This window comes from Nelumbo nucifera, chromosome 3 (assembly GCF_055504915.1).
Source record: "Nelumbo nucifera cultivar China Antique chromosome 3, China Antique-T2T, whole genome shotgun sequence".
NCBI classification, from domain to species: Eukaryota; Viridiplantae; Streptophyta; class Magnoliopsida; order Proteales; family Nelumbonaceae; genus Nelumbo; species Nelumbo nucifera.
In genome coordinates this window covers 7,969,882-7,995,939 of record NC_142651.1, presented here as the reverse complement: position 1 = coordinate 7,995,939, position 26,058 = coordinate 7,969,882, and the positions used below count along the sequence as shown (strand labels likewise).

General features: G+C 36.6%; 1 protein-coding gene across 1 annotated transcript; it reads left to right on the top strand.

Moving 5' to 3' along the window:
* The first annotated feature begins 3,892 nt into the window (after positions 1 to 3,892).
* LOC104593111 (pescadillo-like protein) lies at positions 3,893 to 24,419 on the top strand. The gene is made up of 13 exons (XM_010252799.3): positions 3,893 to 4,038; positions 4,163 to 4,248; positions 4,488 to 4,736; positions 4,838 to 4,963; positions 5,172 to 5,256; positions 5,376 to 5,486; positions 6,022 to 6,115; positions 6,312 to 6,601; positions 12,343 to 12,450; positions 20,972 to 21,093; positions 22,066 to 22,285; positions 22,852 to 23,076; positions 24,059 to 24,419. Exons 1-13 carry the CDS (start codon positions 4,015 to 4,017, stop codon positions 24,134 to 24,136), a joined length of 1,818 nt encoding a protein of 605 aa, XP_010251101.1. The 5' UTR covers positions 3,893 to 4,014; the 3' UTR covers positions 24,137 to 24,419.
* Positions 24,420 to 26,058: the final 1,639 nt, after the last annotated feature.

Here is a 26,058-nt window from a genome sequence, read left to right as displayed (position 1 = left end):
CCCAATTCCCAAGCTATCTGGTTCAGCTGCTCATACTTTCATACGTGGATCCTATTTTTGTTATCCAATCTCCATGTTAGAGCTTCATACTCAACTTTTGCGCTTATTGCCATTACTTATTGGAACATCCAGATATAAGCTCACAATTGTTTGATCTTTGAAGGAATTGATTGTTCACCTTCCCCCCTCCTTTGTAAAAATCAAAATGGAATGCAACCATGGCCACAAGTGGGGCTTCACTTAATGGAAATTCTGATGCCATGTGGTCTATAACCTTTAGGTCGGCTAGGTTAGGGCCTTGGGAGAGATATTCTATGCTTTATTTCATGGGGAGGTATTCCCGGTGTAAGGCTATGATGGTTGTTTGATTGGCTTTGCACCGACTGAATCCCATTTATATTATGCGAGGTCACTTGGGTCATGTGCAAGGTTTTTTATTAAAAGTGAAGCTCTAGACATTAGGATGGACCATAGCCAAGCTCAATTCCTTCAAAATCCCAATCTAGTGGCAGTGGTAGAGTCAAATGCACTCTATCATCGCCAAATAAATTTTGGCCGCAAACTTTAATGGTTTCACCCCCACATCACTTATGTCATCCTAGATCTTGCCTCAAGTTTCCAACATCTATACCTAAATATTAAAACACAATGATCTATGTGGCATCTATCTTTTTATTTCTTGTATTTTTTATTTTTCTAATTTTGTATAAATCCACATCATCTATCTAAACGTTTAATTAAAAGAGAAAGAGAGAGATGGGAAATCATGGATCATTCATGGTGTTAAATTATCCTATCCCCAATAGTTTTGAAATGAAAAGAATTAAATGATGTGGTACAATTTTATTGGAGGGCCCATGTAAAAAGTGAGATCGCATATGCTCCCTGCAAATGCCCCATTGGCACATCTCAACGTGCATTGGGAACATCTCCCGAAAATTGTCAATGGGAGACACTCCCAATACACGGTTGGGATATTTTGTGGGGTGTTTATAGGACGTTCCTTTGTGAGGTGCATATGTGTATTCGTAGAAGGTGGACCAAGGGTCCATAAAATGTGAGTTTTTTTAATAATAAAATGTTATATTTTTTGTTGACAAAAGGAAACCATTAACAACCATTACAAAGCATAAAATAAAGAAAAAATGGTAAATTATAAACACCCTCCTTCTATGGGGCCTGTGACAAAGACCTCCCTGTACTTTGTTTTACGAAAAAGACCCCCATGTACTATGACCGTGAGACAAAGACCCCTTTTGTTAGCCTTTCGTCTAAAAAAGGCCGTTACAATATTTTTAATCCCCATACTATCCTTGTAATAACTAGACGAGAAAAACATTGTTCATCTTCCACGTTCAGAAACTTTAATAAGGACCCAATTAATCAAATCTCGACCATATCTATCCATTCGAATGCCTACCAAAACGTTTTTCTTGTCTTCATCCTTGTTCTCTGTTGCAACCTCCACGGTGGCCGTCATTATTTCTTCCTTTGTCAAACTTATGATTTCAAAATGTCATTGGATTTTTTTGCTCTTTTAAATTGTGGAGTTTCTGCAAGTTTGTCTTGGTTAATACCAGGCTTGCTCCTTGAGAGGATTTTTCCAATATCTGCAACAAAAGGTGATCACGATCATATCCCTCTATATATTTACAAGCATCAAATTTGAAAAATAGAATAAATTAAATGACTCCACAATGCAAGACACTGAACGCTCTCCTTTCACTCTTTGTTGATTTAAATAACACTTATTAGCAAAATATACAATTAACGAAAGAAGGGGCTCATTATCTATGCAAATTTATCCTAAGAAAAACATCTCATTCTCTCCATGAATAAATAGAAAACAAAACTCCACATATCATCTCAAGGACAAAACAGAAAACCTGAAGATTGAAAAGAGTACCAAGTAAGAAAAAGTTAAAGATGACAAACAATGCTTAACAACAGAAATCTACCACCTAAAGAACTCCACATATCATCTCAATGATGAAACGCAAAACTGGTATATTGAAAAGAGTAAGGAAAAGTTGAAAATGATAAACAATGCCTAACAATAGAAATCTACCTAAAGAGTGTATGCTTTTGTCTTTTAAGCCCCACATCCTTTTAAAAGAAATTGCCACCAAAGATCATTAGCCTATCTACTGCGACTAATGACCGAGATCCATTAAACAAATGGGGTTATCAAAAGAAAATTAAAAAAGAAATCAAAAGGAAGGATAGATAAGCTAATGAGAAAGAAAATCGAGAAAGGTAATGGAACCATTGGTTGGAGAGAGAAAAAATTCCCGGACGGACGAAAGAGAGTGAATATAAGGTTTCCTTGCTGTCCGCTAAATTACATCCATAAGAGGAAACCCATAATAGCCGGTTACTCCCTCGATCAGTAGCTCTACAGATTTCCCCTCTTTTAACTTCCTCTGAAATTTAACTTTTCCAAAAACTTCTTCTACCTTTCGGATAAATTATACAAATTGACCACTTCTTTTACTTTGACTTTGACATGTCGATGGAAAAAAGATGATATCATAATTTTAAAGAGAAGACTTGGGAGAGAGATGAGTTTCCTCCGTTTTTTCATTTTGGAGAGCTGGGAGAGATAAAGAATGAGAAAGGACGGTGAGGGAGGAGAAAATAAGAGAAGAAAGGGAAAACAATAGGTTGATTAGGTTTTAAGAGAAAAATGGCAAAAAAAGAGAATAGAAAAAGTTTAGTAGGGTATTTTGGTAATTTAACACATTCCATTATCCGACTTAATGGTCAAGGGGGGTCTTACCCGGGGGATAGAGGTCATTCTAAAATAGGAGTGTGACCGATTGTTGGTTTAACTAACAGGGTCAACAAGGAGTTGAAAATAGATAATTTTATTTAAACACCGCTTATAATTTCATGTATTTACTAAAATTTATCCTAATTGACATATTATTAAAACACTTTTGTAATTTGCAACTCAACCAAACATTAAGACTTTGTTTGATTTGAAGGAAAAAGTAGGGAAAGGAAGGGAAATGTAAGGAAATCTGTATAAATCTTGTATAGATTTCTTTACCTTACCCTACATTTTCCTTCAAACCAAACATAGCATAAGGGAATGGTTTGTATTTTACATTCTAAAATATTCATGGTTGTTATCACGTTACATTCACTATAAGCCTTCTCAGGTTATTATTATTATTACGATGATGATGATAATAATAATGATGATTATAGTAAATAATAATAAAAATATTAAAACAATTAGAAACACCTATATATAAATTAAGACGGCCCGTAAGAGTAAAGTCTCACCTAACCAATTCTTCTATTGAAAAAGGATAATTGATGATGAAAATGTCATACTATTTTCAGATCCTTATTGACCAATTCGTGGGAATAGAACAAGGTGGTATTTGGTACAATTAATATATCATGGATGAGCCCATTTTGGATGAGCCCATTTTGGTCCCGTTCAGAGGCATTTGGCGTACAAGGACCAAATCACCCAAAAATCTCGTGCACAACGACTGCCTAATGTAAAATATTGGCTACGCCTTTTGTAGCTGGTCCTATTGAATAAACATTTAAAAATAAGGCCAAAGTCTAAACTTCTCAATTAAATGTTATTCTCATGATAATAATTTTTTTTTTCAGGCTTATTTTCCAAACGTAAATAGATATTTATTGATGTGATTCTCGCAAAAAAATGGTAAAAGATAAAACTTAAGAGAAAACAAAAGAGGCCTTAGCCTTAATCTAATCAATCATGACTCCTTCACAATACGAAATAATACTTGTTAGAACTTAGAAGTTAGACGTGTGAAAATAGAGGGGTAAAGAGTATAAATATATTAAAAGATAGGGACATAAGTGAAAATGTAACAGCCAAAAAGGACAACCAAGGATGAAAATTTACGATAAGTGATGCACCACTTTGCCCTATGTATATAACGGGCGGAGAACCATTGCTTAGACTCTCTTTCCCTCTCCGCTGAGTTGCGAGCCATTGCTCCGTTGTAGCTATCTCTCTCCAAGATGCCGAAGCATTACAGACCTCCTGTAACTATCTTTTCTATCTTTTAATTTAATCTAGAGAGCATATGTTTCGTCCTGCAAGTTTGAAGGTCTCGGACATATTAACTTCTTAGATAAACCTCTCACTGTATTGTTCTATCGATTTCAGGGAAAGAAAAAGGAAGGAAATGCCGCGAAATACATCACCCGATCCAAAGCTCTTAAATACCTGCAAGTCACTCTACCTGTTTTCAGGTATCTCGTTTTGTTAACTTATTATTTCATGGCGAAGGGGTGTCTTTGTAACTAGGGGGCTTAGGGTTTTAGGGGTTTAAGCAGTTTGGGTTTCTACTAGCAATGCCTTACTCGATTCTAGCACTTCTGCGAAGGGTTGATATACGTTTATTCTGAAAATTTAAAACTTATAAGATTTCTTAAGAAATTCCCTTGCTATTTCATATGATTATTTGCTAATATTTGGGAAAATATTGCAGGAGACTATGCATTCTCAAGGGTATTTTCCCACGAGAGCCGAAGAAGAAGGTGGAAGGAAACCACAAGACATATTATCATATGAAGGACATTATGTTTCTCGTACACGAACCATTACTCGAGAAGTTCAGAGATATCAGGGCCTACGACAAGAGGGTAAAGAAGGCTCTGGCAAAGAAGAACAAGGACCTCGCTGATCGATTGTTGACGCGTAAGCCTTCTTATACCCTCGATAGGCTTATACGAGAAAGGTTTGTGTCCTTTACCCTCGATAGGTTTATGCTTGTGTCCTTAACATGCCGTTTTTGGCAACTAATGTCCTTCCTGTTGTGGGTTGTATGCTGTGACTCAGGTACCCGAAATTCATTGACGCGCTCAGGGATTTGGATGATTGCCTTACGATGGTGCACCTATTTGCAGCATTACCTGCTATTGAGAAGGAACAAATTCCGGTTAAGCGTATTCACAACTGCCGAAGGTCTACTTCATTTTTTTTTTAGCTTCGATTGAGAATTATATTTAGTGGGGTAGTTTCAAACTAATTTTCTGGATATTGTGTGTGCAAATTTATTGTCTATTTAAGCCATACATTACTATTTTCAGACTGGGTTTGTTCGATGACCTCTCTTATTGATTTGTTTGCGAATTTTTATGATCTCTTTTGTTCCTTTTTTTTTTCTAATTAGGTTGAGCCATGAATGGCAAGCATATATTTCTCGAACACACAGCCTACGGAAGACCTTCATATCTGTTAAAGGCATATATTATCAGGTAAATTGGGCGTGCTATTTTTTTTACAATTTAAGAACATAATACATTTAAAGGTGTTGGGAGTACCAGTTTGAGTAGATGTCATCACGATTGTCATTTGATGATTTTGACTCATACAGGCTGAGGTTGAAGGGCAAAAGATCACATGGTTAACTCCACATGCTCTGCAGCAAGTTTTAACAGATGATGTTGACTTCAATGTCATGCTAACCTTTTTGGAGTTCTATGAGGTTATTCTTCATATTCAAGGCCACTTGTTTTACATTTGTCATTTGTAATTTGTCTCCCCCTGCATGCTAGTTGCTTTCATGCCCGGATTTACTTAATATATTTAGCCAAATCTACTTCATTATGTTGTGCCATTGTTATTCTTTTAGAGGCTAAAAGCAGTTGCATTACATCATTTGTGCTTGAGTAAAGTAATGTGGCTTAAGCTGGTGAGGCTGTTGCTATGGGCATAACAATGTCCCTTCAGTTGCTTGTTAATTCACCATCATCATCATCCAATCCTGTTTGCTTGTAATCAATCTCATTCAGTTGCTTGTTAATTGAAGTAGAAAAATAGTTAATGGATTTAAAAATTCTGGTATCTATATGCCACTATGTCCATTGAATTTCATGCTTTTTTTATTTTTTATTTTTTATTTTTATGCTTGTAACTGCCTATAGGTTGGGTTAATTTTCTAAATACACATCGCATGGTTCCATGATCACATTTTACCCATTATATTTGCATATTCATGTCTTTGGCTGTATGTTTTGCAGACTCTCCTTGCTTTTGTCAACTTCAAACTTTATCATTCCATAAATGTGAAGTATCCACCCATTCTTGATCCTCGATTGGAAGCATTAGCGGCAGGTATTCGTTGCATGGTTCAGTTAGTCTAGTCTCATCATGTTCCCCCCTGCATCCACTGTAGATTTGTTATAATGTTCACTTATAGTTTGTTTATGTAAATTTGTTAATGTTCTCTTGGATAACCATAAACTGTAGGCCGTAGTATTTTATTTTTAATGGATTCTCATGAAAAATTTATCTATGAATTATTCTGCAGATCTATATGCTTTGTCTAGATTTTTTGCTGCCAATTCTAAAGCAACTATTGGGGAATCTCAAATGGTCACTTCATCTGGATCAGAGCAAGCAGATAGCAAGAGAAAGGAGATGCAGACTGATGAGTCTGAACTGAGACTTGCTCAGCTGCAACATCAGCTTCCTACCAATGAACCAGGCACATTGATGCATCTGATCGAGGATGCTGCTGATGGTGATGATGATGAAGATGTGGAAAGGAGAGAGTGTAAGACTCTCTTCAAAAACATGAAGTTCTTTTTAAGTCGAGAGGTGAGTATATCTGTTTGTCCTTTTGATCGGCAACAACAATAAGGTTTTTTGTTAATATATAGAAAAATAGAACCCTTTCATTTCATTTTGTGTGGAATGAAGATGACTAAAATATGAGCGCAAAGCTGACCTCACCATATCTTTACAATTTATTCCTTGAGCAAGTAGTGCATCCAGGTTCTTGATTCATCTTATTTCTAATGGTCCTGGCTGCCTACAAAGCATCCATCAAGATTCAGCTTTATCCATCTTGTATTTGGAGTTGTCCTAACCATAATTCTTGTTGCCTAGTAGGGGCAAAGCTGGCTGCCATCTGCCACCCCCTTAACATAGCATCCATCACAGTTTGGCCCTTCAAACTTATCTCTTGTCATCAACCAACATGTCATTCTCAAAATCTTGCCATGTGAAAATGTGTATTTTTCCCTCATTTTTAAGATTTTGGTATTCTTTTGACACCAAATTCTCCATAGAGGCACAAACAACTTTTCTTATAGAATTCCACATTGATTTCTTATTTTGTATGTAAGGGATTCATTTATGTAGAAAAGAGGTTCAACATTATCAATTGGGGGGATCTAAGGAGTAAATCTGGAAAGGAAATTGTTCCTATCTTTTGGTGAACGAGTGAGAGAAGTAGGTGATTGGTATTGTCTCCACTCTTGAAGCATGGGATTCAATTAAGTGGAAAAGAGGCCCTATATTATTAGCTCATCAGGGGTCAATGAAGAAAACAGTTATATACTTTGTAGTGAATGAGGAAAAGTGCAATAAGTGATCGGAATTTTCTCCACTCTATAGAGGACTCATCACATTTGTGTTCTCATGGTACCTTAGCTGTCTATTAAAACTGGCCTCTCAAGTTCAATATCAGTTTGAAAAGGGGAAACCAGCTCTGCAATATGTATGTTCTTGTGGAGAAACAGAGTAGAGTCTAGGAAAGGTGAGATAAAAAGGTTTATCACCCCCACCTTATTGTCTTTCCAAAATTTGATAGTGAGTAGATGCTATTATTATACCTTAATGTGCCTCAGGAAAGAATAGCTTCGATGGAACTGCAAGGTTATCCTTCTTGCAGATCCTAATTCCCAATTGTTTTGATGCTGTATTTGCCTTTTATGTTTTAGTGCCAACGCTGTTGGATCTTAACGGAAATCTCCCGCGAGATCATCCTAACAATGTTGAATTTTTACCCTTAGTACCCTCTTAGTTTAAGAACACACCCATTTTTCTTCTACATGCGTTACCTCGGGTCAAAAGATGACTTTTTTTTAATCTCTCTTGAATTTTGAGAGAAATTCTCAATGAAAAATAAATGTCAATTCCCTTCATCACTACCATTGGAGACTTGATAATGAGAAAGCAAATTACCCAGTTAGTAAAGATGGATTTATCTAACCTCCTAAGGCTTGCATAGAGGTTTAAATTGGGTCGTGCTGCCCGCGATCTGACACGATTTTGAGCCGGCTCGGCCCGGCATGACATGATGGTTCATGGACTGTGCCAAGCATGACACGATTGTATGGGTCGTGTCGGACTTGGGGTTTCAGGTCCGTGGGCTAGCTTGGCTTGGCCTATGGCACGACCTAGCATGGCCCATATATGTTTATATATTTACATATTATATAATATATTTATATATTTTATATATTTATATATAATATATGTAATATATAGTATATTATATAAACTATAATTATATAATAATATATAGTATATAATATATTAATAAAATAAACAATTGATTTCAATTTTATTATACTATTTTATTTAATTATTGTATATATAAACAAATGCTTTCATATAAAATAAAATTTTAAGGTTTATTTTCATATTTTTTAAATAAATAGCTTTGGTCTGGTCCCTAGCCTTGCCTAGCCTAAGGCTTCGCCCACGGACCAGCCCAGATGTGTGTCGTGCCGGGCTGACCCCCTAAAATATCACAGGGGAGGGAGGAACGGCCCCCACACGCGGGCCGTGCCGTGTTAGCCCAACATGGCCTGTTTTGCATCTCTAGGCTCACTTAAGGAAATACAAGGCTTGGAAATACTGTATACAAGGTTTTGCACTATACGTATTTGTATTTATGCTCTTCCTAAATTGGGCCGAAGGATATATTAATTCTTTTCCTTGTAGCCAGTCTGGATTCTATCCTGTGTTTTAAAAGCGCAAGGCATAGGGTGAGGCGTGCACCTTTTTCCGCAAGGCTCAAAAAATAAAAAATGTCAAAACAATTAAAAAATGCAAAAAAAAGTATTAATAAAAATATAAACTTAAAATTTAAAATAAATCTTTTAGAAAACCTATTATCTAAAATTAAAATACATGAACATAACATGTAAAGCATATTCAAATGAGAATTTAAAAATAAAATCAAACATATGAAATGTTTTCAAGCATGTAAAACCACTCTCTTTTTTCTTTTTTTTTTCTCAATTGCATTACTTCAAGTAGCTAGTGTGATGTAAAACATATTACATTCATGATTCTACGAGTCGCCTTTGTGCCACGCTCCTCGAAGCAAGCTCAAACAACTCCATGTTAGGTCTTAGATTCTTAGAGTTCACACAAAAAATAATGATTTTATAGTTTTAATTGCTTTTTAAGAAGATATTTTATTAGAATGAATGAATGAACAACGTTACCAAATAGGGGGTTCTCGAAGCTAGACACAAAAGCAAAAAAGCGTCAAATTTTCAAATGGCACACACCTGGGCTAAGGCGCAAGGTGCACCAGGCGCACACCTTTTGAAAGGGCTGCGCCTAGGACTTGGGTGAGACGCCTACCCTAAAATGCGCCTTGCCTATGCACCTAGGCACGCCTTTTAAATCACTGCTTCTATCAGGGCACGTTGCATACGTGCACCATTCGCACAAAAGGAGGATGCGCCACACGTCCTTATCTTTGTGTGCCCGCTTAAAACATGTGTGATTGCTGTTAAGACTATTTGAAAACCTGTTCACTCATTGTTTGCTGCCTCACACCAAACCTTGTTCACTCTCCCTCTCCAACCAGTGGTGATTAACAACCATTATTGGTAATTGTTAAAATTGGTGACTGGAGGAAAAGCTCAGGTATTGATTTTTTTTTTCATTTTTTCTTCCCCAAACAATGCATCTTTGCCATGAAAACAAAAGGAAGGAAGTGCAATACTTGATTGTCGCCGGTTGTCGGTTGCCGCATAGAGAAGATGAAATTACGATTAGGTTTTGGGGAAAATAAAAGGAAGGAAATGCGATACCTGATGCACTATTTGGGGAAGAAAAAATGAAAAAAAAAATCAATACTTGAACTTTTCCTCCGGTCGCCAGTGTTAATAATCGCCAATGATGATTGTTGGTTGCTGCCGGTTGGAGAGGGAGAGAATGAGAGTGAACAGGGTTCGGTGCGAGGCGGCAAAGAGTGAGAGTGAACAGGTTTTCAAATAGAACCTAATGACGTTGATAGTAGATGCCGTTTCCTCTTACATGCACGCTTTAAATGGGCTCACGAAGCTAAGGACACGTGACACGTCCTTTTGTGCGAACGGTGCACGTATGCAGCGTGCTCTAATAAATGCTGGACTCATTTTTTATAGAAGTGTTCCCCCATGATGTTCAGCAAAAGAAGTCTCTTTTACGTTTCATCCTAAGAGGAGACTTAAATATGTAAGGGGCTATCATCTATTTCACAATTTAAAATACTTGGACATCTAATCACCTCTGTATTTATAGTGGTTGATTCTCCCACCAACACTCTATCCACTATTTTTAGAATTATCTTAATTTTTTAATACTCTCCACATCGTGGTATTTACCCAATATTAATGTTAGCAGAAAATTGCAAATGTGCACTATTTTCCTTTTCCTTTGTACCCTAAACCTCTAAATACCACCCTCTCATATAGCGCTGGGAAAAGGGATCCCTTCTGCTAAAAAGCGCATTTATTTATCATGTAAATCTATTGTGTGCTGATACATGTATATTTTTTATAATGCATGCTAACATATAGTGGTGCATTCTCTATAATTTGCTATTGAGTTGTTTTTTTTCCCTTTTCTTGTGTAGTTGAAATTTCCAATCACAATGGGTTGACACCAAGGGTCAGCACTTACTTTGTATCTTTTGTGTAAAGAATGACCTAACTAGACATTTACTTGGTTTTTGTTTGCTGATAATATAGCACTGGTTGACAAGACTAAAGGTGGGTTGAATGCAAAGATATTACAATGGGGTATTGCTTTAGAACCAGAAAGTTTCAAGATAAGTTGGACTAAGACAAAATACATGTTTTGCAGTGTTAGTAAAAAAACGTAAGAGTCGTACTGCAATTAAGACTGATGATTAGAAGATACCTCAAGCTAACCATTGTTGGACTTCTGGTAACTTGGATCAATCTTCCACATGGAGAGAAATTAAAGAGGGTGTTGCCTATAGAGTTGGGGCAAGAGGTTGAACTGGAGAGCTGCAACTATTTGTGCTGTCACTGAGTGTCTAGCATATATGAATGAGGCTAAAAGGTAAATTCTGTAATACAATTATAAGATCAGCTTTGTTATATATTTACCGAGTGCTTGGGCAATCAAGAAACATGTAAAAAAATACTTAGCTGAGACGAGGATGTTGTGATGGATTTATGGCAAGACTTGAAAGGTTCTAGTCAGAAACGAGCATTTCAGTTTAATGGGGATTGTGGGGGTAGAGAAATGTGAGAATCTGTGAAGATAAAACACTTGGATCAGCCCATTGATAGATCTCATAATGGTTAGAATTGCACATTGGTCTTTGGTGAGTGAGCAATTTAAAGGGGTCACAACAATGGATGACCTACTTAGAGGCTGGCAAATTTTGGCCAAGTCAGATATAAACAGATAACTTGGGACTGGAGAACATCTGATTGGGATATGTTAAAATTCAATTTTGATGGGTTTAGACTTGGTAATCCAAGAGCATCAGGAGTTTAAGGAGACCAATGGAAATATTCTCCTTAGTTTCTCAGGCCCACTTTGGCAAGGTAACTCTTTAAGGGCAGTGCTGCTGGCACTGAATCAAGGCCTAAATTTGATAACTAGGCTGGGGTAGACTAAGATTTTGTTGTAGGGAATTGCCAAATAGTAATCTCTTGGATGAGGGAAACAGGGAAATCCCATGGAGTCACCTTTTAGTTGAATAGCTCATCCAAGTGGGTGCCTAGGAATGCAAATGTTTTGGCTGACACCTTAGCAAAAGCAGGGGCTATAAGGGAAAGTCTTGTTTGGGGATTACTTAATCTGGGGCTATAAACTATTTGATATGTTTATTCTCTTTCTTTATATCCATCTGCTTATATTCTTTGTTTCTCTCCTTAATTGGATAATCACCTATATCTTATTCAATAGTAGGACACTTGCAGCTTTGTTTCTTTGTTCTGATATTCATCTGTAACCGCTTCAACAAAGGGAAATTTATAACACAAATCCAGAAACAATGGGTTTCATTTACTGAAGGGAGTGAAATCTGCAGCAATGCATTATTAGACCTTGAAAATCCTATCATAATTGTTGAACAATCAATATTTTAATGGTGGAAACACTGAGAACACTCATGATAGTGCTGTGTCATGTTTTTAGCATGTTGATAACACACTTGCAAGCACTACTTTCTTGTCTTTTTGCATGCTTGGTATATGATGCATGCAATTTTAATAATTTCTTTTTCATTATACAAATTATTCTGGTTATCCTAACTGTTGGTTTTGATATCCTGTCTTATTTATGTCTAGGTTCCAAGAGAGTCGCTGCTGTTTGTTATTCCAGCTTTTGGAGGTACGGTTTCTTGGGACGGAGATGGGGCTCCATTTAAAGAAGCTGATGAGGGAATTACTCATCAGGTCTGTTCTTTACGTCTCCATACACACATTTTTGTTTATATACAAATATGGAAGCTACATATGTCAATATGAAAAAACACTTGTTATTAACTAATTGATTTAGCTAATGCAGTAATCCATATTATTCTTTCAATGCCTTTTTTGATGAGTACAAATGCAAATCTAATAATTTTGTTGTATTGCTTTATTCTTGTTTCAAATTTCCTATGGGGTTTTAGATCATCAATTTGTTCCATGCTTTTTTTGTGACCTTTTTCTATTTCTTGATGTTAACTGTGGAAAATAACTTAAGCTATTTCAGTTCTGTTCCTTTATGCATAATAATAAAGTTGATTACCACTCTTGTGAAGTCTTTATGCAGGGCTGTCCAATTGCAAACTTGGCAGTTGATAGGCCTCAGTTAACTCATATATGTTGGAAGTGTCAAGGATGAACCTCAGTAGCTTTGGATAATGGATCTTTGCCCTTGATTATTTCTACTAGTTCTGTCTAACCATTTATGTTATCGACTATCTTCAAGAAATGTAACATTGGCCTTCAAACTATGTCTAGTCACAGTAATTACTTTTATTTATAGGGTGACATCTTCATCCGTTGTATAATCTTGTCATTTATACCATAGTTTTTAAGGCACCAAGGCAAGGCTAGGCACCAGGGGGGGGTCGTCTAGGTGATGTTTTTTTTTTTAAGTAAAACCATATATCCTAGGGTAGTTCTCTTGGTTCCATAACCATCTTTCCTTAATAATTATACATAATTTTCATAAGAGAGGTATATATTTATACCATATATATATATCTATATATTTATTTAAAAATGAAATTGAAAACCAAAGAAATAAAAATAGGGGGAGTATTGGTATAAGTACTGATACATAGAGGTGTATCGGTACTTTGAACCATGGGTTCAATACAGCAGTTAGTAATGTTTGTGTTGATTAAACCCTAAAAAAATAAGAAAATAATAAAAAGAAATTAGTACATAAACACATAAAATGAGTATTCTAGTTTAATAATGCCTATTTTATAACATAGTGCACAAAACTACTTGGCGACTGGCGATGCGAGTCTCCAATGGCGGCTTGTCCCCAAGACGTTGCCTAGGCGCCCTGACAACTATGATTTTTACTAGTCAGAAAACATGTTGTTTAGATATTTTATGTCTTCAAGGCAGGTTCTAATGATAGACTGAACTGGATGGTAGGACCATCAGAACCATAAATCGATAGTCAAAATGTTTTTACACTGCATGGTTCTTAGACATATTGATTTGATCAATGTTTTTGATATAAAATAACATTAAAATAGGCTGGAACTATTTGTTTTATTTATTTTTTAATTTTTTTCAATTTCTTTGGGTGAATCAATTGGTTGGGCCATTTGACTTGTGATTCAATGACCAAAAACACTTGTATCCAGTCTGAGTCTTGATAGCATTGGTGCATGGTTTGTACTTTTTGGATTGCAATTTCTTTCTTTTGATGCTTTTATTATTTCATATATGGTAGAGCTGGAGGATGTATTTGCACATTGGATGCTATTGAGCATCCTTATTTGCCTTACAGTCTTACATATTACATATTTTGTTTCTTCATGCTTTTATTTTATTTTATTTTTTGAGTTCACCTGTTTGGTTGCTTTATTTTTTTTTCATTCTATTAAAGCATAGATAATAGGTGTGATTTCATTTAATTTTTTGTGGGATTACTAGAAAAGGATTGAATTTGTTTATAAATGGACACCATAAGATTGATTCATGGACTTATTTTGAGTAAGCAAGCATTAGAATCTCAGAGCTGATACTGGATCATACAATACAATTTACTATCTCTGTCATAATTTTGAAGGCACCATGGTAAGGCTAGGTGATAGGGGAGCGCCTTGTTGCCTCGTAGTCTAAGCAATGCTTTTTTCATAAATAAAATCATGAATCATATGGTAGTTCCCTAGGTTTCATAGCATCTGGCAACCATCTTTCATTAATAATTATCTATAATTTTCATAAAAAGTATAAACCTCATTGAATTATAGAAAATCAACATATTCATGAGAAGAAAAAGAAGAAAGAAAAGAAAATTCAGAAAATATGGGGGCTAATCCCCTTTTTCTGTATTAGGAATGTGTTGAAGTCTTTGAGGGTTCGAGACAGCATACAACATGTATGCTGATTGAACCTTGACAAACAAGAAAATAATAAAAATTAACTAGTATATAAACCCACAAAGGGAGAACATTTTAGTTTATATTGGGTTTGACTTTGATATGGGAAAGACATGGTACTGGAAAAATTTACAGCCAATCAACCGGTATCATAAAAGAGGTCACCAATCAAGTGATACTCATCAAAATTCACAGGGGGGGTGCTATGATTGGTCAAAGCTCTTATGGTACCATGCCTTTCCAGTATCATTGATTTTCCCAAAAGTATTTCATGGTACCATGTAGAAATTTACTACCTATTAAACATCTAGAGCCCCCTTGGTGCCTTGACAACCAAGTGCATATCATACTATAAGTATCAATTTTTGAATGGGGAGCACCTAATTGCCTAGGCATCCACCTAGGACTAGGTGTCACCTAGTTGATGTATTTTGGAAAACAATAAATATCATCAAAGCTACATTTATAGTTTATACCCATACCTACTTAGACTAGTAGTGTTGATTCATTCATGTGGTACTAAATTGAAGTATATAAACAAATGTCATTCATATGGTAGTATAAGCAACTACTTTATTGAGCCTGATGGGTTAGCAAACAAGTCCTTGTTACTAACAAATTCCAAACTATATGAATACACTAAAACAAAGTTAGTGCTGAAAGGTCAATTACAATACTCTAGGGTGGAGACCCTGTTTTAGCACTAAAGGAAAAAAAACTAAGAAAGAGAATAAAAAGTCCCAAAGAAGAAGAAGTCTTGTTTGTACAACTCCTCCTTCCCCTAATCTTTTCATTAAGAATTAATCACTAATTTATTACAAGTAGGCCCTTATTTGGGCGGCCAACTAAATAAACAAAATAAAAAAGTTGGAGACTCCCCCTCAAGCTGAGCATAGATGTCAATCATGCCCAACTTGCCTTTATCATGTTGTAGCTTGGCCTTGGAGACTCCTTTGGTAAGAATGTTAGCTAACTGTTCTTTATATGCAATGAAAGGGTAAACAAACTTCTCCAGAAGTCACTCTTTCTTTGATGAAATGCCTATCAACTTTAATGTGTTTAGTTCTATCGTGTTGCACAGGATTATGGGCAAAGTTGATGGTAGCTTGATTATCACAATACAACATCAGAGGTGTGTCATGCTCAACACCTAATTCCTTCATCAGGGGTGGAAGCCAAAGTAACTCAGAAACTCCATGAACCATAGTTTTGTACTCTGCCTCAGCTGAAGATTTAGCAATCACAGATTGTTTCTTGCTTCTCCAAGAAACAATAATGCCTGCCACAGTATCCCGAAGTTGACCTCCTATCATTAATGTTGCCTACCCAATCAACATCTGTATAGACCTCCAGTTTCATATGACCATGTTTAGCAAAAAGAATACCCTTCCCTGGAGTGCTCTTCAAGTAATAGAAAATCCTCTCTGCTACTGCTATATGTGTCTTTGGGAGCATGCATGAATTGACTAATGTAGCTAACAATATATGCACTATTAGGATGAGTCATACAAAGATATAGCAGTTTCCCTAATAACCTTTGAAACACTCTCTTATCATCTAATAGTTCTCCATTAGAGGTAGAAAGTTTGTGACTCATATCAATAGGTGTAGCTACTGGTCTTGCACCCATTTTACTTGTTTCAGTGAGCAAGTTTAGCACATACTTATGTTGAGAAAATGAAGATTCCATCTTTAAACCGAGCCACTTCAATACCTAGGAAATACCTCAATTCCCCCAGATTTTTGATCTCAAACTCTGTGTGAAGGAAGACTTTAAGGTCATCAATCCTTGTCAAAGTTGTGCCAGTCACTACAATGTCATCCACATAGACTATAAGATATACTATCGATAAAAAAGACTATAAGATATACCACCAACGAACCTTTCCTCTTCACAAAGAGGATATGGTTAGGTTGAGTTTGTGTGTAACCAAATTTAATAAGAGCAGCCCTAAACCTTTCAAACCAGGCTCTAGGTGACTGTTTGAGCCCATAGAGAGGCTTTAGCTTCCACACCTTATCTTCCATGTCTGAGCCATACATCCCTGGAGGGAGAGACATAAACCTCATGTAATTCTTCATTCAAGAAGGCATTTTTTACATTTAACTAATAATAGAGGGGCTAGTCTGAATGAGTTGCCAAAGATAGCAGGTCCCTCACAGAGGTCATCTTCGTAACAGGAGCAAAAGTCTCTAGGTAGTCAATTCATAAGGTTGTGTGTAGCCTTTTGCAACCAATCGAGCTTTGTATCTCTCAATAGAGCCATTAACATGATATTTGATGGTGTACACCCATTTACAACCCACTGGCTCCTTCTTTTTAGGCAAATCAACCAATTCCCATGTGTCGTTCTTATTCAGAGCCTCTATCTCGGTTCTCATAGCATCCCTCCATTCTGGAATAGAGATAGCTTCTAATACAGACCTGGGTTTAGGGTTAGAAGCAACAGGGGAAAGAAAGGAATAATATGAAGGAGAAAGAAAGCCATAGGAAAGATGTTTAGAAATGCAATGTGCAATACACTTTTGTTTACCTTTCCTTGTGGCAATTGGGACATCAAGGTTTTGAGAAGGGAGGCTGCAAGGGTGTGACCTCAGTACTTGTCTCTTCAGTAATTGAAAGTGTAGGAGGCTCATGTAGTGTAGAGGAAACAAGCTGCTCACTCTTGGTCTTTTTCCGTTGGTACCACCTGTGAGTAGAAAGACGACGAGGAGGCAATAGAGGAGGAACAAGAATAATGAAGGGACCCAAAGATGATTGTTCCTCCCTGGACTCAACGGAAGAAGACCCAACAGGAAGAGGAAGGGGGAGTGCAAACAACTGTGATAAATACTCCCAATGAGAATGATGCTCCCCTGAGATGAACCATAGAAAGGAGTGGACTCGGCAAAAGTGACATCAATTGAGACATAATGAGTCCCACTACTAGGATCAAAACAACAATAATCTTTTTGTGTAGAGGCATAACCAAGAAAAATGGACTTATGGGCCTTTGGTTCAAATTTATGTTTCTGGGTACTAGAAATGTGTATATAGCAAGTACAACCAAAGATACGAAGGGGAAGGGAAAAAGGTCCTTATCTGGATAAAGAAGATTAAAAGGAGACTTAAAGCCCAAAACTTTGGATGGCATACGATTGATTAGGTATTTTGCAGTGAGAACAACATCCCCCCAGAACTTTGTAGGAACATGTGAGGCAAACAAAATGCTTCTTGCAACTTCAACTATGGGACGAACACAAGAGCTTTGGTGGATGACCCCAAAACCAGTGAGATAAGAGGTTAGGTTTTTCTCAAAGTATTCTTTTGCATTATTAGACCTAAATGTCTTTTTTCTCGTATCAAAATGGGTTAGAACAAATTCATGAAATTGTCTTACAAGCTTTGGAACTTCGTCACAAGATCTCATAAAAAATAACTAAGTATACCGAGAAAAATCGTCAATGAACAAGATAAAGTATCGATAACCACCCATAGAAGGTAAGTGGTATGATCTCCACACATCAGAGTGCAAATATGAAAAGGAACATTGGATCTCTTATTACTTAAAGGATAATGCTTCTACAATGTTTTGATAACTCACATGACTCACAATGAAGACTAGACAAGTTAATTCCCTTAAACAACTCTGGGAATAAATGACACAAAGCAGAAAAGGATAAATGGCTCAAATGAAAATGACATAATATGATACAACTAAAGGACTCTGAAGAAGTAGATCCAAAAGCAACTCTTTTAGGCTGTCATTGGCTTTGTCCAGGAGTATCTAGCAGATATATTCCATTCGCTTCATGGCCACTCCCAATCACTTTTTGAGACTTTAGGTCTTGAAAAGCACAATAAGAAGGGAAAAAGGGTAAACCGTAGTTTAAGGATTTAGTTAGGCTACTTCTTAACATCATATTAGTATGTAGTTTAGGGACATGAAGGACAAGAGTAAGGGAAAGGGTGTCTGTGGCCTTGATGGCTCCCTTGCCAGAGATAGGAGCAAGAGAGCCATCGGCTAGGGTAATCTTATCATGGCTAGAAAGTAAGTCATAAGAGCTAAACATGGTAGAAATGCTGGTCATATGATTAGAAGCACCTGAATCAATAATCCAAGGGATCCTACGATTACCTGAGATGGTTGCATGGTTGGCAGTAGCACGTATACTTGAATGAGCAAATGCAGAAGTAGTTGGATTGCCTGAAGAGTTGGAGGAGGTGGCTGCACTATCAAGGTGGCTGATCATCCTCCCATATTTCATATACTCCACCTTCATAATAGCTAACTGCTCACTAGTAGCTTTCTCATCTGTGGCACTCTTGTCATTATCTGACACTGTGGCAGTATGGGCACTCCCTGTCTTCCCATTTTCGACCTTCTTTTGAAAAAGGGTGGAAGGTCTGGATGTAGCTTCCAACATTTATCCTTTGTTTGTCTTGGTTTCTTACAGTATTCACATATAACCTCCTTCCCTGAACCACTTGTAGTCATCTTAGGTTTCAACCCTATATTAGCAAAATGGTCAACCGGAATAGTCCCTTGAACCTGAACCATCCTCCTGCTCTCCTCACTACTCACCATGGCATTAGTCTAAGACAAAGATACATTGTCTTTAGCTAGGATGTTCTGTCTGATAATATCACATTTTGGATTCAACCATGTCAGAAATTCGAAAACCCTATTCCTCTCAACTAATTTTCTTTGTCTCTGCATAATTTGTACTTTCCTAGACAATTGTTTCCGTGAGATCTATTTCTTGCCACAAGGATTTCAGCATTGAGAAGTAAACTGCTATAAGTTTCTCCCCCTGCCTTGGATTGTTCACATCACTTCTTAACTTATAATCCCTGGCTACATTCAGTTTTTGTGAATAGGTTTTAGCAACACTATCCCATATTTCCTTAGTAGAATTCATCCACAAATAGTGATGACTAATTTGATGTTGCATTGAATTCACTAACCACCCAATAACTGTGTAATTCTCTTGTAGCCTTTTTTCATAAGATGAGTCATCTTCATTTGATGCTTTCTTGCTTCTTGAAATATATCCTCACTTGCCTCTACTACAAACATGCATCTTTAATGATTGTGAGCATGCTAGATAGTTAGTCCCATCAAGCTTGACCGTGGTCACAGCCAATAAAGAGTCTACAGGTGCTCCTGGAACATGTCCGGACTCTGAGCCCATCTTATTTTCAATTCCAGAAGCATCCATCTTCCTCAAACAACTATTAAAACAATTTCAGATGACAAATAAAGAAGACGGGAAATAACAAACACCAAGTACCAACCTTCACAGATCCCTAACAGCCAACTGCGTCTCACCCGGAACCTGAGAGGAATAGAAAAAAAGTAGCCGCTCCCTGTAGAGTTCACAGAATTGTGCGAAGCTTGGATCCATCTTCAAGGTAGTAAAAAAGAGTCCCTTCAGTCATTGAGCACCAAGGTGAAGCTTCCTGTGGGACCCATAATCTGAACTCTCCAGTTGATTAGTGTTTTTGGGCAAAACCAAAAACTGTTAAAAGGAGGGGGATATCCTTTCCCTTTTGTCTCCAAGAAACCACTACCAACTGGGCTGAATATCTTTTCTTCAATCAGTCATTTGATTCAGCTCTCCATACACACTGTGTACAGAAAGAAAAAAGGGGCCTGCTTTGATACCAAGAAGAAAAACAGTCCCAAAGAATAAGAGAATTGATTAAAAAGAAGGAATAAATCGTAGGAGATAGCAGCAGCAAGAAGAAGAAGAAAAAGAGGAGTTCGGTTGTGAGAAGGGTGAAGAGCAGTCTTGTTCGTACAGCTCCTCCTTCCCCTAATCTTTTCATTAAGAATTAATCACTAATTTCTGAAATTACAAGTAGGCCTTTAATTGGGCAGCCAGCTAATTAAACAAAATAAAAAAGAGTTTAACTGGCCCATAAGAGAAGGCCCATTAACAAAAAGAACAGAAAAAATAAAGGTAAGTAACAACTGTGGGTTATGGGCCATTCGGCTCATCTACTCTACAGAAAGTAAGAAAGAAAATGTTCTCCCAATTAAAATCTTTCTTCTGTGTGGCATTACTATTACTAATCATGGTTCAAAGTATCGATACGCCTCTATGTATTGGCAGAGGTGTATCGTACTTCAACTGATGTGCCTTTTGTTTGTTTTTTTAATTTTTTTTTCAAATTTCAGTTTTAACTATAATTATATATATTATTTAATAAAAAAGGAGTTCCTGAAAACACCTGTAAAAACAGGTGTATCGGCACTAAAAGATATGATATGATATGCCCCTTATTGGGCGTATTGTGGTGATACTTCAAACCTTGTTAATAATTGCTGACACATATCAAGGATCTTTCTTTTGACTTGCTACTTTTATTTGTGCAGATTGTTGATAGGCCAACTCAGGGTCATAAGTTCCTCTCCAGAGAATATGTCCAGCCACAATGGGTCTATGATTGTGCAAATGCTCGGATTATCTTACCAGTAGATGGTTATTTAGTGGGAAGGTATATATAGAAAAATAAGAAATTCAACAGTTTCCTTTCAGTTAATTAGTTTTGTTTCTGTACTAGTGCTGTGCTGGTAAGCTTCATTTGATAGAAAAGGAAGTTCTAATATATTTGCTATGTGAGGGACTTTGAAACATAAATTTCTTCTTAAGGGAACATGCAATACTTTTTTGCAACTTTATGAAGTAGCTTCTTGGGTTTCATTGAAGCAGTTGATGTAAAAGATGATTTATTTTCTATGTACCTATATCCTTGAATGCTGTTGACTATGGCAGTGCTGGGACTGTGGAAGATCTTTATCCAGGGTTTTCTACAACATATGCTATGTCTCAGGTTGGGAAAGTAATTTAGATTTGGTTTCTTTTGTTGTCGTAGTTTTTTTTCCCAACTTCTAATATTTTTCCTAGTAAAGTTGAATTTTACAAAAGAGTGAACAAGTCATTTCTAAATGAGTGGTTTTAGGGATAAAGTTGGCTAAATGTTCGCAATGTTATGTCATAATATAAGCCTACATTCAGTCAGTTGCCCTCTGAGATGTGGTGTTCAACAAAAAGTATCTAATACTAGATTACCTTTTAATAAGTTACGTTACAAGTACCAATATACTGGCTTCACTTCATAAATTCCTTTTCTTCGTTCCTGTTAATGAAAAGTATATGCAGAAATTAACACATGATCATTTTATGTCACCCCTTGTTAATGGATAACAAGGTTCAAAGTATTGGTTGTTTTAATACTATCAAACACATGTTTTAATACAAACATATATATTGGTTGAGATTTTCACAGGGGCCTTTTTTAATGGCATTTAATTAACAATTTAAAAATACTAGTTTTTGGAAATGCCTTAAAAGGGCATATCAATGAGTCACTGATGTAATGATACACCCGATATATTGAAATCTTGAATCTTGATGGATAACAAAGGTGATTGACTGTATTCCATAATGTCATTTGCTGATTTCACAGGGTTCCTCCACCACACTTGTCACCATTTGTTGATAATGAGGCTGAAGGCTATATTCCTGAATATGCAGAAACAATTAAACGCTTACAAGCTGCTGCAAGAAAAGAACTCCTTCCAATGCCTGGTGTAGATAAACGAGATCTTGATGATCCTCAGAATCTATTACTTGAAGGTGTCATAAGTCGTGCTGAAGCTAATGAAGCAGCTGAAAAGAAGCGGAAGGTATGTGCACCTTTTTCTTTACTTCTTGGGTGAAGTTTTTGTTGGCTAATTGAACTTGGTTGTCTCTTGGTTTTGTTTCAATTTGTTGGTTTAGAAATTAAAACAAAAGAGTGAATCTTAATCTATTTCTCATGCTTTGTTTTTTTTTTCTCCTTTTATGGTTATTTAATTATAGATAATAGTTTTAATGAGTATACTATTAGAGAAGGGGTGAAAAATGGAGAAGCTTTGATACAGTGGGGAGAGTTCTATCTGGGAGAAATTGTGAGAATAGGTTAAAGACCTTATTCTCTTCTTTTATTAATAATAATAATAATAATAATAATAATGTTAAACACTACAGTGAGAGACAATTATAACTGGATGTTTGTCGTATCACAGACTATCAGAACAAGATAGGAACAGTGATAGAGCCAGTTCATCTCTCAACATAGACCAACCTGGACTTTTTAGCTTCTTGATAAGATTTTATTCTTCTCTTTGCTTGTTGGTTTTTGTTTTGGGTAAAGCAGAATTAATAGGCTTCAGCAGTTGGTTTAAGTTCTAATTCTAGGTGGTGTTTGCAGATGGCAATGCTTGAGAAGCAGTACCACAACGAATTGAAAATGGAACTTCAAGGGGTTCCTTATTCTTCCTCTGTTTCAAATGACAATACAGAGAGTGCTGTTAATGATACCGAGGGTAGGGAAGAGTCTCTTCCAGATCCAGATCAAATTGCCAAGGATAGCAGCAGTAGCATGTCCATGGTTGTGATGTCACGGAAGAAGAGGAAGCTTTATGAAGCGATGCAAGTAAGTTTATTTTTTTCCCCAGCAATCAACTTTCTTTTAACGAGGAGAAATTCCTATCAAATTGCAAACTCCATCACATCCTTATCTTTCATCAGATAAAAAGAAAAAAAAAACTGCATCATCACTTTGTTTTAGCTAAGCAAATTGGGAGAGTTAGGGTAAGGTTAGTAAGGGCAGGAATTGATCCTAGATGGATGGTACATGCTTGTGCAATGGTGAAATCTTGGGATGACAAGCATGAAAATTCGAGTGTGGGACTTGGGTATGAAAGCCACTTTGTGCAAAAATGCCAAAGGTAAATCTGTATGCAGTCCATCGCTCCAAAGAGCCGCACAGTAGCCATGATCGACATGGGTAATGGACAATGTTTAAGGCCCTGTTCGCTTTTCCTGGGAAACATTTACCCGGGTAAGTGTATTTACCCATGTTCTTTTATTTCTCATGTAAATAAGGCAATGACCATTTTAGCCATAAAAATCTATTATTAAAAGGGGCAGTTTTGTCCCATTCAAGTGTTGTGAACTTTCCCCCTAGGTGGGAAAGTTATTTACCCACCTAGGAGATGGGTACCAGGAAAATAAACTTTTCCTGGTCCCCATGGGATTTTTGGTCAATGAGAACCAAAATCCCTTGACCAACTTTCCCCCCTCTCAAGATCCGAAAAAAGAACACCTCTTAAATGGTTAATGCAATGGGATAACTTTTCCATGCACGTGTATACCTAAAAATAAAACAATAAGATGATAAATATTCTGATTTAATTTCCATGGCCTGGACGTGAGGTCAAGGGAAGTATGGGCATTTTATAGTAAACATGCCATTTGTATCTATTTATTTGTTTATTTATTTTTTTTGTGCAATATGCTAAACTTTTTATGCCATGGGCAAATTACCACCATTGCGATTTTCTGAAAAGAAATGATGATTTTTGTGACACACGTAGCACTAATGAAGTAATGGCCGAATTTTTCTTCTATTTCAGATAAACAAAGAACGCAAACGTGAGAATGTTAACAAGTTGAAGGAAAGGAAGGCCAAAGCTGCCCAGGGATCCGCCTGAACCAAAAGCTGTTGCCGAGTGTTAATGTTATTCTAAGATCTAAGTCTTGTTTACTCAAAAAAAGAGTACTAAATTTTGTTTCTCCTTAATTAAATTATTTGTCAAAATTTTAATTTGAAAAACGCCAATATTTTTGATTGGCTAAAATTTTGTTAATGTATACCAAGGTATGTTATTGGTCTACTATGTAGCATGTACATACATACACCTGTTGTTTTAGATGTGTTGAGACTCGAGAGTTAAGATCTTTCTAATCAACCTTTTTTTTGTTTTTTTAAATAAATTCTTTGTCTTGTTAAGAGCTCATGATGTAATCGGTGCTCGTCTACCCTTTTTGTTCACTCCCAAGTCTCGTAAAATGCCATGAAACGGTGGGATCGGTTGTATGACAATTTGTTGCTGAAATTTGATATAACCTAATCGAACCCTAATTCTTCTCGCAGTTGATCACATCACGACAAAGGAAAAAATTCTCTTCGTTTTGCTATCTGTACTTAGTATGAGCTCAATCTAGGTTCTCTGGGAACTGTATTGATCGATCTTCGGAGGCTTCAGACAAGAATCAGGGACTTGCTACTATTTAAATTGCATTAAAACTTGCCATGTGTCAAATGAATATACAGGTGTTGAAGTTCATTTTGACATAGAAAAAGGAGGATTTAAGGGATTCAATGAAGTAACTGTTCGTAGAAGTGGGTGCCCTTATAGCCTTGAGGTTTCACTAGGAGCCTTTGACAAGGTTCCGAAGAGCATCGATGTTCAATTGATTCGGGAAAATTCTCACGTTTTACACTTTTACTGTATGAACTGAATACCTCAACGGTTCAACCTCAAGGAGGGAAAACCAAATGGGGTGCCTCGTGCTTGAGGTGTCAATGGACCGGATTTGGGTTGGATTTGGGTTTTGATTGTTAGTTTTTTTACAAGGGAACTGGTAGGGGTGTCAATGGACCGGATTTGGGTTGGATTCCATTGAATCAAAATCAAATTGAATTAATTGGATGGACTGATAAGCCATATTGAATTGGACCAATCAAACTAATATCTGGTGCGTTGATATGATATGAGAGTACAGTTTTCAATGGACTAGGTTTGGGTTGGACCTAATCTAGATTGAAACCTATTTGAACAGATTGTAAGGTTCAGACATTGAACTGGGTTGGTCCAAAATGTTTGTTGGATTGACTTGGACCCGGGCCATACTGGACCAGATCGGGTTGGACCAATATCCTTCCTTTGACAGCCCTAGAAACTGGTTGGCGCTGCTGCTGTTTTTGGATCATTTAAGCTCAGTTTGGAAGGAGTACAAATGCAAATGTGTAGAGTGCAAATACATACAAAATGCAAGGTTTTGCACTCCACATATTTGTATTTATACTTCTTCCAAACCGAGCTAAGGGGATTGTTAACATTCACTATCACTGGTTAAGACATTGAACCATTGTGTAAATCTCTAGTCTTTGGGTGTAAGCTTATTTCTATCATTCGCACTTAAAGGCGAAAAAAACCTGGGTTTATTCAATGCCTAATGTACAAAAAAAAAAGCCCAATTGAAGTGATATCAAACTTTGTACTCAATGCTCCTCCAGGCCCCAACAGCCAGCCAAGGCCGTATATGCAGTTGAAGTATTTACGTCACATTAACCACTTAAGCTTTGCGACCAGTAGGTTATGAGAAAATTAAAAGGATAAATTGCATATTAGTACCATGTAATTAGGTGTCAGATACGAATTGAATTTTTTATGAGCTATTTGAGCTCGGCTCATAAAAAGCTTGATTCGGTTCGGTCTAAATTGCGCTTCAAGCCAAATTCGAGTCTATTATATAGGCTCATTTGCTAATCGAATTGAGTTTGAGCCTAACATAGATTGGCTCGTTAGCCTAATCAAGCTTTTACACACAAAAAAATAATATATACATA